A 14,135-nucleotide genomic window follows, 5' to 3' on the forward strand; every position below is an offset into this window, starting at 1 on the left:
ATGCAAACGAGACGGACTGGTGATGAGAGAAAAAAAAACAGGAACAAAAGTAACAACACAAAACATTGGCTGGAATATCGTCGCTCCTTGCGTTTTTCCTCCCTTCGCAAATAATAACGGTCGGGAACTGGAAGACAGCAACGAGAAAAACAGGACCAGGACTCCAGGATATCAGAGCCAAGGACGAGTGAACGGTAAGAGCAACCCCTCGGCAAACGAACACTGAAGCACAGGGTGTTACGATAAAGAAGAAGCAAAAAAAAGGCAACCCCCTTTTACGAAAGTCTTCCCTATTCTCGTCAGCCAGCAGCCTACATATGCTGCCGCCGGAGATAAAGCCAATCGGCAAGCTTAGACCCAAGATTTACTTACAAACTTTCCATTATGCGCTGTGTTACGGACTCCCCGACGCTTTCGCCCGTTTCGTCGTCTCGCTTGCCGCGTGTATACACTTTTTAGTTTAAAAAAAGGGGTTTTCGAGCTCACAATTTCGTGTCTCCCACCCAACGGACTTTTCATTTTGAAAGGGGCTACGGGAGAAAAATCTCTCCACTTTCCCACCGGTTTGTGAATGCAATCTCTACCCCGTGTAGGGAACCATAACGCGTCTTCTGCCATCACTTTCTTGATGCTTTCATTTTCTTGCTAGCTCACTCAAAATAATACGAACATTTTAAGCAGCGCGAAAATAAAGTTCCACAACTGTTTGTATGCGTGGAGCGACCAAAAAGTTTGGTCAACAAAAGTTTATCCCTCTTCTTTTTTTTTTGTTCGAAGATTTTCTTCATTTCGATGAACTACGTCTTGCTGAGTCGTCGTCGAAGGGTTTTGTGTACAACTCTCCCTTTCTTTAATTTTACAACGCAGAAAGGTTTTGTAGTATCTTCCGAGAACATCAACTCGCACCCATGTCCCATCAGCCGCTAACACATGGGCTGATGAAAGTGAATGGAAAACTTCCCATCGCATCGGGAAGATAAATGAGTAAAAATGAAATCCATGCAACCCCTCTTATGAATTATTCAGCCGTTGGCGCGCCGTTAAAGTTGAGTCACCTTTTTCTTCCACAACAACATGTTGATTTCTTACATATTCAGAGCTCCTATAGCCTGCCGGAGCCCGAGTGTGTCAAGGATTTGTCCTTGAAAATGTCCTTACACAATGCAAACGGTCACAACACGCGCTTATTGCACTCGCTGCTGTACGTGACACTTCCGGGTGCCAGGCAATACGCAGCGCATCATTTAACGATCGGACGATAGTTTGAAACTATACTGTGGCAGGCAAAAGCGCACGGACTTTGGTTTCGCTGGACAGCCGGTTGTTATATCGCGATGATGCGAAAATCATGAACAAGTTTCTGTCCTTCGTAGAGAGCGGGTATATTTTTTTTCTTCTTCGTTGGTTTGCTCATCCAATTGCTCTTCCATGAGCTATGGCGTGTTTTTCTGCGAGAGTTTGTGCGAGTGTGTGTCATTGTCGTGGACAAGCATCTGCGAGGGTAATTGAATTTTTAAACTTTTTCCACCGCTCGCCCACACTCTCCCGTCTCCAATCCACCAGACAGCCCCACATGGCGGCAACCCTAGAGCACCGGAAAAAATATACATTAATCAAAAGTTATCCCAGCAACACACTGACCCACACGGTTCCACCAGCGCCCACTTGTTGGCACCGAGTCAACGGGGATTAGAACGACCGGCGCAAGAAAGCACCTCGGAAAACTTCCACCGTTCATCCACCCACCGACTGACGACACGGCGATTTGCTGTGGTGGAAATTTTTGTCCAGAAAATCCTTAATCTGGAACGAAAAAGTGACAAAAAAAAGGTACACACACACACACAAAATACATTTCCATTGGTCACAAAAGCGTAACACCGGACGACAAGGGTCACTAGCATGGGCTGACTCTCTGACACAACCCTGCCCATCTTAACACGAATCGAGGAATGATTATTAATTGTTCTTTTGCTATGATTTGTTCCCGGTGACAGTTTCCTACTGTGCTCCGGAGAAATTGTTGCATTTGAGTACTCAAATTTCGAGAGGAACCAATGTTGGATTTTTTGTACGACGACCATTCGCGATATCATCCTTTCCCTCAGCAACAAAATGGGCAAGAATAAATAGGAACAGAGGTGGAATCAACCGCGAATCATAGAAAAAGCATCCCCCAACAGCCACGCTACGGTACAAAAGGTCAAAAACTTTTGCAATAAATATCCGATTTATATTTATCTTCTTCCGATGGAAGGAACGATGCTGCAGCGCACCGTTCGTCGTTTGATCCGTCTCTGAGTGTGGTAAAGGCAAAGACAAACTTGCACGGCCAGCTACGGCCCTTATTTTCCGCAGCTCGTTTTCACTCGAAATAAGTGTGTGTGTGCCTAATTTGTGATATTTAGCTTCGACGCAAAGCACCCCAAACCGGCCCCGAAGATATTCCCTCGATTCGTGGTGAAATGGAGACGAAGAAAAATGATACCTTCAAAAGGCCGCCCGCGAGCATTGTGTAATGGGATTCGATCCATGCTCCCCCGGAATTGGATTGGATGCTTTATGTTTTACCGCTCGTTGGGATGAACGGGCAAATCGAAAGGGAATCGTCCTTGAGATCTGGCGCGCTCCCCAACAAACCAAGAAGTTCTGTAAATATTTTACTGCTTGCCATAAAACAAAACGTGCAACACAACAACCGAAACGGAATCGGCAGTAGCCCAATGTAGCCCTACTTCATCGAAAAGGAGAAACTTGTGAGGGCTTTCTGTCTGTTTCCAAACCATTTCCGGATATCCTTTTTGATGGGGAGATCTTTCTTGTTTTTCCTCATATTCACAGCAGCGTCTCCATTACCCGGGATGGGTAGATGGGTAGAAACAGAAATGATCACAATCGAAAAGGCTCACCTTTACCTGAAGTTATGGATTTTCCGGTCAGTTCGTATTAACGATCCCAGGAAAAAAAGCCTCCTTCCAACTGCAACAGGAGGAAAGTACACTTGTTGCTTTCAAAAATAGCTTTTTCGGCCAGCTCCGTCCGTTCATCCCTAAAGAGTGAATCTTTTAGAAGACTTTAGGAGATTGAAAAAAATTGGGCGAATGTCTATCGCTTACATTATTGTTGCATCCATTGCGACCATCATCAGGGATGTCTCGGAAGTGAAAACCTACGCCCCATATCCCATCCCAGCTACTTAATCTCAGGGTAAAACGGAACACATCCATAGGCGAAATGAAATCGGTACCGGAAGCAGAAACACATCCTTGCCAGAGATCGCTGTCGCTTCCAGGTATTCGCCCCCACGAACTGTCGAAAACATGAGGCATAACTTCCCATTACTCACGCACACGGTTTTTGCTGTTGTTGGTGCTCTGATTGTGCGAAACCGCGTGTACCATACCATCTTTTGTTACGTGCAATGCATCTTCTTGCCTTACCGTTTGCCGGTGCTTATCACGGGATGGGATACCCAAAAATATTTATACGCACACATACATACACTTCATGAATTATCGTTTACATCCCTCGTAACTTCTCAATTACTTTGTCCTTTGCCCTCTTTTACCAGGGCAATCTCGGAACATCATTGGCTCTCATTCCACCCGATTTTGATTGGACCGTTTCAGATATGGGAGCTATATTAAAACCGGCACTGACCATCTTTCCCAGATCCCTTGCGCCACACTCGCAGAGGACGCGTACAGCTATTTTATCGGCATGTTTATGACAGCATAAAGTGAATCGCGCACCCAGGAATGTGAGTTTGCTGATTGCTTGTACGGGGTACGCGAAAAATCACTAAAAACAGCACTAAAACTATGGGGCGGATTGTCTTCGGGAAGGAAGCATCTCGCTGCTTATACGCCGATAATCAAAACTTGTTCACCCAAACGTGCATAATTCGCGTTCCCGGTTTTACATGGCGATGTAATGATGTCCTGGATTCATCATTTATCCCATTTTGGAGCTTTTGAGACGCCGAAGCCGACTAAGATGACTTTACTGCACCTAAATCTCGAATTGGACTAATTTGCAATCATTATGTGTTTTATGCTTGATGATGATAACTGGCCGCTGGCACTGAAGAAACTTAATCAATTTAACATCAGCTATCGAACACCCCGACTGGTCTCATCTTTCGCGGATCAACCATTTGCTTTAAGTTGTTCCTTAAATCATCTCTGTTCGTCACTGCAGACTTGCGTAAATCGCAAGCAATATTTTGCCTGCCAGACATAGGAGTTTTCCGAAAACGACTTTAAAGCAATGGTTTTCCAAACCATTCCCAACACTCAAGAGAATTCCAAAGCACAAACCGAATTTTACAAACAAAAAAATATCGCTAACAATTCCATTTTCTAATTTCACTTCTACGAAACACACACAGAGAAGGTCACGCTCAACAGCACCATCAATAAATTATGCTCTTACACCTGAAAAACGGAGGGGAAAAAAACAACTTTCAGGGAATTTTAACATTCACTCGAAAGAAGCACACGAAAAACTCGTTTATCACAATTCAATTTAACTCCCGCTGCCTTTACCTGAATGTTCCAAATGGGTGTTAACCGGCGAAGAAAAAAAAAGCAGAACGAAACCTGGTAATTGAATGACGTCAGACTCATCGATAACCGCTTTTTAAACCCCACTTTTTTAACTACATCTCGCGTGCAGCATTTTGCTGCGGTACACATTTCAAACAAGCATCCTCTTTACCGAATTGCCACTCGAACGTACCGGAACAGGTGATGTGTTGTGAAAGACCGGATGCTCGATACACGCTTACGCCCCGATATGCTGATAATGAATTTTCATTTTCATTCCCCACTTCACGTCCACGTCCGGGTGGGTTGCGGTGTGAAGGATGGGAAAAGGACACCATATATACACACACACACACACACACACACACACACACACACAAACACACATTTGGTTGAATTTTCTGTTTATTAGCACACCACACCGGCCCAAACAGTGGGCAGGCCTTTCTGACACAGGAGAGCATATTTGCAAACATTTAAATATAACTCGCTTCTCATCCTTCCGTTTTAATCCAAAGATGTCATGCACGGACACTGGAAAACGACCACATTCGGTGTAAGTTTTTACGAACGTCGCTCGGCAAGATATCAAAAATTGTCCAGCAATGTGCCCTGCTGCTAGATGTGCGCTAGATATGCCAGTCACAGTTCCTCTTATCGATGGGCATTCCGTTAAGTAGCGTTGCTTGTGTTTTATTTTACACCCCATCACACTGGGTGCGGGAATGAAGCCGGGATGAAAACAAGATAAAATACAAAGAAACCGGAATGGGACGAACGGGCGGAAACGAACTTTCCATGGTCAGATATGCCTTGCAAAGACAACACATCGCGCACACAGGAAGCAAATACCGCTTCATCTGCATCCCAACGCTAGGTCTACAGTCATGGACGCTTATGACGTTGCAATGGTACCGGAGGATATCCCTCACATTCTCCCTCAAACTTCAAACACACAAGCTCCGCCGGTAAATGCCCGTTCTCGAGGCTTAAGCATCAGGATTCGTGTGCGGTCCCCCGTTACTGTGGTTGCACAATGCTTGTTTAGTGGAGGAGCAGCAAGCCGTGACGCTCGCATTCCGTCTCCCCGTACCGTGACACAAATGAATCCGATGGCTAGCGACGATAAAGAGCCGAAAGCCCCAAACAGCTGTGGATGAGGTTTACGGATGACTTGTTGCAGAAAAAAAACAACGTCATGGAGTATCCACAAACCCCTTTCGTCTATGCACGATGAAGTTTTTTACCGGTCCCAACCATCAGCTCACTCCCGCTTCCTCGTTTCAACGGCTACTACTTCCGGGAACTTCAGATACTCCATCAGTTTCGAGCGCTACCGGAACACAAAACGAAACCAGAATGAATGCTCCGTTTCGCATAGCACGCGCGTTAGGATGAAGTTACAGGGGAATAAGCGGATCGTTTGGGAATGTTAGCGCTGAAGCAGCCGGGGATATGGAATGCAGAGCGAGAGAGGGAGCGAGTTACATTCGAACTGTGTCGCGCATTACACGCGCCCGGTAATGCGTACCATCTTAAACAACATAATTACAGTTTCGCCTAATCTCTCACTAATCCTGGGCTGTGAGTGGGCCGCAGTGGCAGCGCGGTAGCATGCATAAAATCCATTCCGATTCGTGCACGGTACGTCGAGTCCAGCGCACGCGGCAATCGCAGACGTGTTCGCACACTGAGTCGGAAAATGTGTGGAAAATCACCAAAGGATACATGACGCAAGGAATGTCCAATCAAAGTGTGAGTTAAGCTTTAAAAGGGAGGGAACTATGAGGGAGAGTTGAAGCTATCAGCTTTAAAGCAGTGTATGTAATTACCCAACGATGCCATATGCGGTCGGATAGTACAGTTTTCGCTTGAATTATTTAAAACAAGAGGCACCTTTACAATACATTTGTATACATTTTTTATATCATTGAGAAGCATTGCACTCAAGCATTCATGGAAGGCTTTTGGTTTTATACTCAATCACATTGATGACAGATATATGTTAATACAATCAATAGTAGTATTGATAATAAGACCCCAGACTATGCTGTGCTCGATGTATGCGGATACACGCGGTAGTGGATAATGCTTTAAATCGTCCGTTTAAAGTTTTTTTAAAAAGACGTATGAAACTTCCCAATTTGAGAGTTTGAACGTTTGAAAGAGCTCAAGAGCTTCTAAAATCTAAATGAATGTTAACTGCAAATTATGGAAGCATCGTTTTCTTTTACTATCAGGACACGCTTGTCCACGTAGTTAGGACTTGTGACGTTGGAATCCAGATGTAAAAATACTTAGTCATTTTTGTTGCGAAGTTCCTGAACGATGACGTCGATGCAGCAATAGTATAAGAGCAAGTTAAATTCCTTGTCCCACGACAGGTATCCATGTTGCGACCCAAGTTCGCCGAAAACCATCCTATCAAGATCAAGATCAAGGTCAATATTCAACAACATATTGCTGTACATCCTTTTTTTATCTGAATCGACATCATATAAAGTTAAGTATCTGTTTACTTTTTAACTTTCTAGTAACAAGTCGTGTTGCGAATTTAGGTCTTTTTGCAGAGTTGTCGTTTACCAGTTAGCTTAAGACCTTATTCTACTCACGAACTCTTACACCAAACTCTCATGTACTCATGTAACGCACCCTACAAGAAACCCCTATATAAAATACTGGTTTTAAACTTTAATTCACCGAATCGCAAACGAAACCATTTTTTCGCATTTTCCTCCATCTCACAACCACTGGACCATAATCGGTTGCGCCCAGGACCAACACCGGATCCTAAATGAGAAACTGCGCGGATCTCCCTTACCGCCTCGTACCAGCGCAAAAGCGGGGGCGAAAAAAAGGTTGCGTGCTGCTAGAATTACTTGCGATAACAAGGCACAACTAATGCAAACAAAGCCGAAAACGAAAACAGAGTCCAAAAAAAAAATTGTTGAATTTCAACGTGGACATTGCGCGAGGATCTGTTATTCTTCTTCTTTTTTTCCCTCTATATTTTAGCTGATAATGTCAGACAGCGGATCAGTGCTTTCGGACATGGTTTTGCCACTACCGAAGCAAAACTTCTTGATAAGTACGTGTGGCCGCGTGCGCACGCGTTCTCATGTGTGTGTCGTCCTCTGATCCCTAAGGATCAGCAAATGAGACGAACCCAGAGGTCAGCGCGGAAGAGTATGATGGAACCGAACAGAATGGTAGCAGCCACGCGTGACATTTGGAAGTGCGACGCCACCGCGGCACAGATACAAAGGCAACAAAACACACACACACAAAACACATCGTGAGAATGTTATTCCTAGCATGAAATATTCAAAAGCTTTCCAAAAGCCCCAACGGGTGTATGTCGGTGTGGGCCAAACGCACCACGGAGCCCAGCTCCTTTCCGGACCTGGAATGTCCGGAGGGTGTGTGTTTTTTATCAAAAAATGATGTCCCTTTTTTATGCTGGCGCTCGCCGGGCAAGACCATTTGGCCGGTGTTGTTTTTGTTTTGCTTCGAGATTTCTGTTTCTGTTCCTTTTTTTCCGTCGCTCTGAAAAGTGTTGCCCACCCATCCACGACCCTCCGAAGGCAACCACACCCGAAAGGCAAATGTGTGTGTGTGTGTGTGTGTTTCGTTTTTAGAATGAGACTAAAAAATCATCCGCATGAGATATGCATGGGGGGCGGGAGAATTCGTTCTTCTACCACATCTCCCCGTAAGAACCTAGCACAAGAGCTGGAAGCAACCAATGCAAAACCCACGACTCTTGGACACATGTAAGGGGGTGGTGTTCTGTTTTTTTTGGGTTTTGTTTCAAGTCGCCAACCACGTAAAAAAATAATAGAAACCTGAGGGCGGTTTGGTGGCAATGTCGTTTTTGTTTCGCCTCACATTTCTTTTAACTAGCACCGCCGGGTCGGTACACTGTATTATTCGCTGGTAGGCAGCAGCTACATTGTGTATGCATCCCACGAACACACAGGGAAAACCCAAAACCACTAAATATTGCGCACATCGTGGGGTCAATCCTCGGAAAAGCTTCCGGTGTTGCTGTTGTTACTGTTTAATACCGTTCATCGGGGACGGTATCCTGGTGTTGGGACAGAAAAATAATTAATTTCCTTATTACCAGCTGCGCTCGTCATATCGTTTTGGGTGTTCGCCGGAAAAAATGCGGCGCAACGAGACAGCGGGACGATCAGAGCGGTTGTGGATCAGCAAAAGGTTAAGTAAAATTTTCATCATACATTCTACACTCGGCAACTCGGTTCGTAGTAAATGAGGACCGGTAAACTAAAATACCCGAAAAAACGACTATTTCTTCGTGGACCTACCAAAATCCAGGAAGGAACAGCTCAACCGTATGGACTGCTTCACTGCAGGCATAACTAACACGTCCTTGGTAACGCCCGGCTAGCCGTTTGCGCTTCCCGATGACCATCCAGACACTTTCCATTTTGCATCACGTTTCGCGGTTGGGCACCAACCCGTGCGAACGTGTAAAAGGATCGGTGCCCATCAGTTAATTTCCTTTTTGGCTCATATCTTCTCGCAATACATTTGCGTCCTCATTTGTATGACTTTGCGCACGGCATCACATATCACATCGCTGGCAGAGAGTGTGCCGGCGAAAACTCCGCTCCAGTCCGCTGCCAGATACGCTAAACAAGCAGTAATTTATGGAAGTAAATAATTCATAATGTCCCGGGCGGTCAGCACCAGCAGGCTCTGGAAGAAGTACACCAACCGCACAGGCACACAAAGGTTCTGCAAAAAAAAAGGATGTTGGCGGCCATCAACACACCCTGCGAAAATACTTGTTGAGATCGGAACACGCTGCAAAAAACTGAAGGGGCACTGGAAGCGTTCGTTCGCTTGGTGCTTCTCGATTGTAAAACGGATATCAATTAACTAAATATGATCTTCCCCCTCATGCTGCATACGCTTAATTTACGATGCAAAACAACCAAAGGGGCAACGCCAGTAAGTTCCACGGTAAGCGAGCAACGCGATAAACGTTGGACAATAGTGGCGCCCCCGTCCGTGCGCTCACTAGCTGCGAGGTGATAATGGTAATGATGCTAATGGAAAATTAATTAACTCCCGGTAAACGTTGAGGAGATTCTTACGTAGATTTTCGGTTGCCGCCAGGATCTAGTGCATACGTTCAATCGTTGTGCCGGCGTTGTGCTACCGGGGTTATAGCTAAGCGCTGGTAATTACATGCTCATGCTACATACCGGGAACAACGTGGAATGCAAACTATCGAACAAGAAGCTATTCAGAGACTCCCCATGGAATCTTTCTACCAATGTCATTCCATCTCCAAACAAGGATCCAAACATTACATTGCTCATTCGGGGTGAAGAGGGAACAAAAAAGTGTCGCACAGGTAGCATAGTTTGAAGGGGGTTGGAATTACACAAAACAATTGCGATGCATCGAATTGTTTGGCTGCTGATTAGTGTTCTTCTTTCCCCCGCTCTGTTACTGTGATGCTGAAGTTGAAATACCAATCACATTTCTATGCAAATCTGCAATCTTGTTGCAAGTAATGTGTCCTGCTTTGCTGCGGAATAGCTGTCCTGGCTATTGATGGCATTCCGTTGCCATTCTTCGAACACATTAATACGGCTCTTTCAAATACAATATGCTCACGACAGATAGGTTGCATCGTTAGAATGCGCCCAGCAAGAAACAATTCGACCGAAAAGAATAAACAATTCAACTAGAGCATGCAAGTATTTTCCGGTTTCAGAATTCGGATCCTTGAAATGCAAGGATCTAGGCTAGCGATTTCACAATCATTTGGACGTTCGATTGAAATTTCTGGATTTTTTTTTATCATTAGGCAAAACATGCAACGCTTATCTTCACGTGCTTTAAGACTATGTAACGTCGAGCTGATTTAAAGGGGTTGAAATTGAACGTAAAATATATCTTCTATTAGTATAACTCCCGAATGTTTTTTTGACAAACTTTTGAAAAATAAAGCTTTGCGTTCTCTGCCAAGCGGCACGTATAGTGGTTTGTACGGAACGACGTAATGAAATAATAATTTTTGTTTAAAGCAAACCCCCAAAAGCAAAAATACGATTTTAGCAAAACAGAACCAAAAAATTGTACCGCGCATCCAAGCGCATCAACACAGACCTGGCTTTTATCGAGACAACCTTTCCACCGACAGGCATATTTTCTTTGACGTAAATCGGCCCGTAAACCGTATTGTCCCACACCGGTGGATTATTGGCCCGATCGACGACATCGATCTGCACCTCGACCGTCCGCGACAGCGGCGGATATCCTTTGTCTTGGGCCATCGCTTCGAGTTTGTACGTTTCGCGCTACGAACAAAAGACCGAGTATCGTTTTGGGGTGTGTTTCGGGGGGGGATGGCCGTGGTGGCATTTTAATTTTTGCACAACAACAGTTGGAACAAAAAAAAACGAGGGATGGTTGGTGTACGTGAAGGTTTTGGTGGTGATGGTCGGTGGGTGACATTTTTTCCCCACCATCCGAATGAGAAAGTTGTTACAAAAATATTACAACCATTGCACAAAAAACACACACACAGACATACAAAATCAAAAAAATATAACAGCAATACACGAACACACAGAGACACCGGTAAAAAACAAAAACGATATCAAAAAGCAAAAATGTTGGATCCGAACCAAGAATCAAAAAATTCGGAAACAATTTTAAGCAAATGCAAAAATGGAACATTTTGGAAACGTAAATACAATTTATCGAAAATGTGTTAAATCGTAAATTACAAGAAAAACAAAAATTGCAACATGTACGGCACGATGTACACGCAGCGACGAACAAAAAATAACATTAGCGCAAATGCGTGTACCGGTGGTGTGTTGGATGAATTACCCAAAACAAAAAGGAGGAAAAAACAACGACACAAAATACAAAACGATGTAAATCGATCCCGCGAAAAGAAGAATTGAATTTAACAGATTTACAAAACAGGTACGATTGTGTTACAGGAGCACACCACACACCGACACACAAAAAAAAAACAGATGAACAATAAAATAAACATCAATCGTGCGTTTCAATCGCATCCGTAGCCGAAACGTTCGACAAGCACCCAGAAAAAAAAACCCAGGGATAATATGTGGCGAGAGCGAGAAAATTTAATGTTTTTGATTTGTCCGCGTTGATGGTACATTTAATGTCGATCGTTGTGCATTTTCCGCGTTTTATTTGAAGAAAATTCGTAGTCCATTTTGCGGCAAAAAATCGTCGATCGATCGCAAAAAAGAGAGATATAAAAAAGAGAGAGAGAGAGGAAGAGAAAAAGAGAGAAAAAGAGAGCAAAAAACAAATTTCGTGATCAAAAATTCAGTTCACTCCATTTCGGCCAGGGCGGGTGTCCGCGTTAGCCCCGGTTGCGTGTGTTCCGCGTTGCATATTGCTGTAGTAGTGTGGGGGATTTTTTTTTTTTTTGTTTCGGAAGGAAGGAATTGTGTGTGTCCGCCTCCTGCCTTACTGTTCTGAACGTTATGTGCAAAAAAACAGTGTTGTTAACTTTGTTTCAAATGATTAGTAAAAACAATTAATCACCGGAAAAATGATTGCATACGATTGGTTGCAGGCCGCGACGAAGGAAAATGGTAAAATGGTTGACTTACTTCAAAAAATCTTTTTTGTTTCTATTTTTTAGTGTCAAAACGTTGAACCATCGTCAAATAAAATACGAGAGTGAGAACGAGAGAAAAGTACCAGTTGTAGAAAAAAAAACCGACACCGTAAAATGAAAACAAAAAACCGAACGTAGCACACAAAAAAAAATCAGTTCAAAAACAAGAACTCTTTGTTTAACAACATAAAAGTGAGAACACACAGCTAAATGGTTCCGTTTGAACCATCCGGATCGTTATTTGATTCGGTGTAAGAAAAACATAACGTTTTATCGCTGTAAATATGCATCAACAGGTGGGTGGAAATGGTCTCGATCCGATCACAACGAGTCGATCTCGCTAGATCCCAAGCCGGAATGTCGATGAGATTGTTGGTGGAGGGACAGTAGCATTTCCTACCGCTTCACCGATTTACTGTTCATTTAGCATTTAGTTTACATATAGTTCAATATAATAGCATATAATATAAATATAATAAAGGCATATAGGTATGGATAAATGTTAGGTATAAGAGTTGAACCATCGGGCACACAGGCGTGTGTTCGTGCAAAATGTTTTCATCAAAAATGCAGGTCAAAAACATGTTCCACGATTTCAATCCAGTTGCGCGTGATTCGGTTAAATTTAAGTTCAAGCTAGCTTCAGTTCAACTGTACAGGCTTCACATTTGCTGGAGTTAACCAAACAATCAAGCGTTTCGGGTTTTCCCCTCCAGCAAATATGAGCGCATGCGCACAAACCACATCGAATGCTAGAAATGCGGGAAACGCTTCGACCGGTGGTGTGTGCGCTTCTCGATTGCATTTTTCTTAAGCTACGGTTGGAATCGATTTTAGTAGATCATATTCGTAAGTAGTAAATGGGGTTACGACAGTTCAGGGATTACAACAGTGCAGTGCGGCTTACGGAGCTAAGTTACTGGTGAGTTTTGTTTTTTAAACGTAATCTATGTTCTGGCAGCTTCCGGAACCCATTTTAATACCAACCTTGCTTTCACCGATGTGACTACCGTACCGACAGTGACATTTTCCCTAATGTGAATTGGGCCATATATAGTGCGATCCCAGATCGGCGGCTTATTGTTCCGATCGACCACATCGAGCTCTACGTCCACGTCGGCCGTGGACGGTGGGTCACCTCTATCCGAGGCGTACACCTTCAGCCGGTACCGTTCACGCTGCCGGGCGTATTTACGTACGGGGAAAGGCAACACAGGATGCAGACACCGTGTGTTGCATCCGTGGAAAACGAATATTTGAATTTTTAGATCATTTCAGTTTGCCACAACGCACAGTCGTCAGTCAGTTTTTTGTACAGGTTTTGTTGTTTTTTGTTGTTGTGTGTTTAGTTTTTGTTTGAATAGGACCGGGTGAAACGGGCGAGCGAAACGTGTTCGGATGGTTGGCATTCAAATCATAACATTCGTACAACCAACCAAACCGGGCCAGACCGGAACCGGGCAACGAACAAATACCGCCGACAGCATACGACCAGAAAACCAAAGCAAACGGAATATGAAAATAAAAAGAAAGAAAATAATAGAAAAGAAAATGAAACAGGTGGATTAATGCGAGGCTTCAATATTCTTCTAATAATTACAGAAAACACAAAGCAATATATTAACACAATGATTTAATCATAATATAAATGAAGAGGATTACTGGGAACAGATAAAGCATGTGATTAGGTAGCGCACGAAAATTGGGATGTTTCACAAGGATTTTCGAAAAACGAACGAAAAGGAAAGGATAATTCAACAATGTAACGCTACCGATATGTGTCTTGACTAAGCCGTTACGAACAAAGGGAATGAGCGTTATGCGTTAGTGTGACCGTGAGCGCCACCTATCGGTGACTAGCGGAATGACAAAGTGTGTGTTGTTTGGTCTGTTTTCGGGAAGAAACATAATTCGCTGTATAAAAACCAATAATTTAA

At 43.8% G+C, this 14,135-nt stretch overlaps 1 protein-coding gene across 16 annotated transcripts in view; it reads right to left on the reverse strand.

The window, feature by feature from the left end:
* LOC118509260 (neural-cadherin) overlaps positions 1 to 14,135 on the reverse strand; it is a 234,516-nt gene that overhangs the window by 154,863 nt on the left and 65,518 nt on the right. For 12 of the 16 annotated variants that reach the window (XR_004905852.1, XM_036049608.1, XM_036049606.1 and 9 more), the window contains one exon: positions 13,186 to 13,376. Coding sequence is in view for 15 of the 16 variants with exons in the window: in XM_036049608.1 (XP_035905501.1) it covers positions 13,186 to 13,376 (191 nt within the window). In the remaining variant the exon portion in view is untranslated. Of the gene's footprint in view, positions 1 to 10,697; positions 10,889 to 13,185; positions 13,377 to 14,135 lie in introns of all 16 variants that reach the window. The other 4 variants (XM_036049609.1, XM_036049607.1, XM_036049605.1 and 1 more) reach the window with 1 other exon arrangement.

This window comes from Anopheles stephensi, chromosome 3, assembly GCF_013141755.1.
Source record: "Anopheles stephensi strain Indian chromosome 3, UCI_ANSTEP_V1.0, whole genome shotgun sequence".
In the NCBI taxonomy this organism is placed as follows: domain Eukaryota; kingdom Metazoa; phylum Arthropoda; class Insecta; order Diptera; family Culicidae; genus Anopheles; species Anopheles stephensi.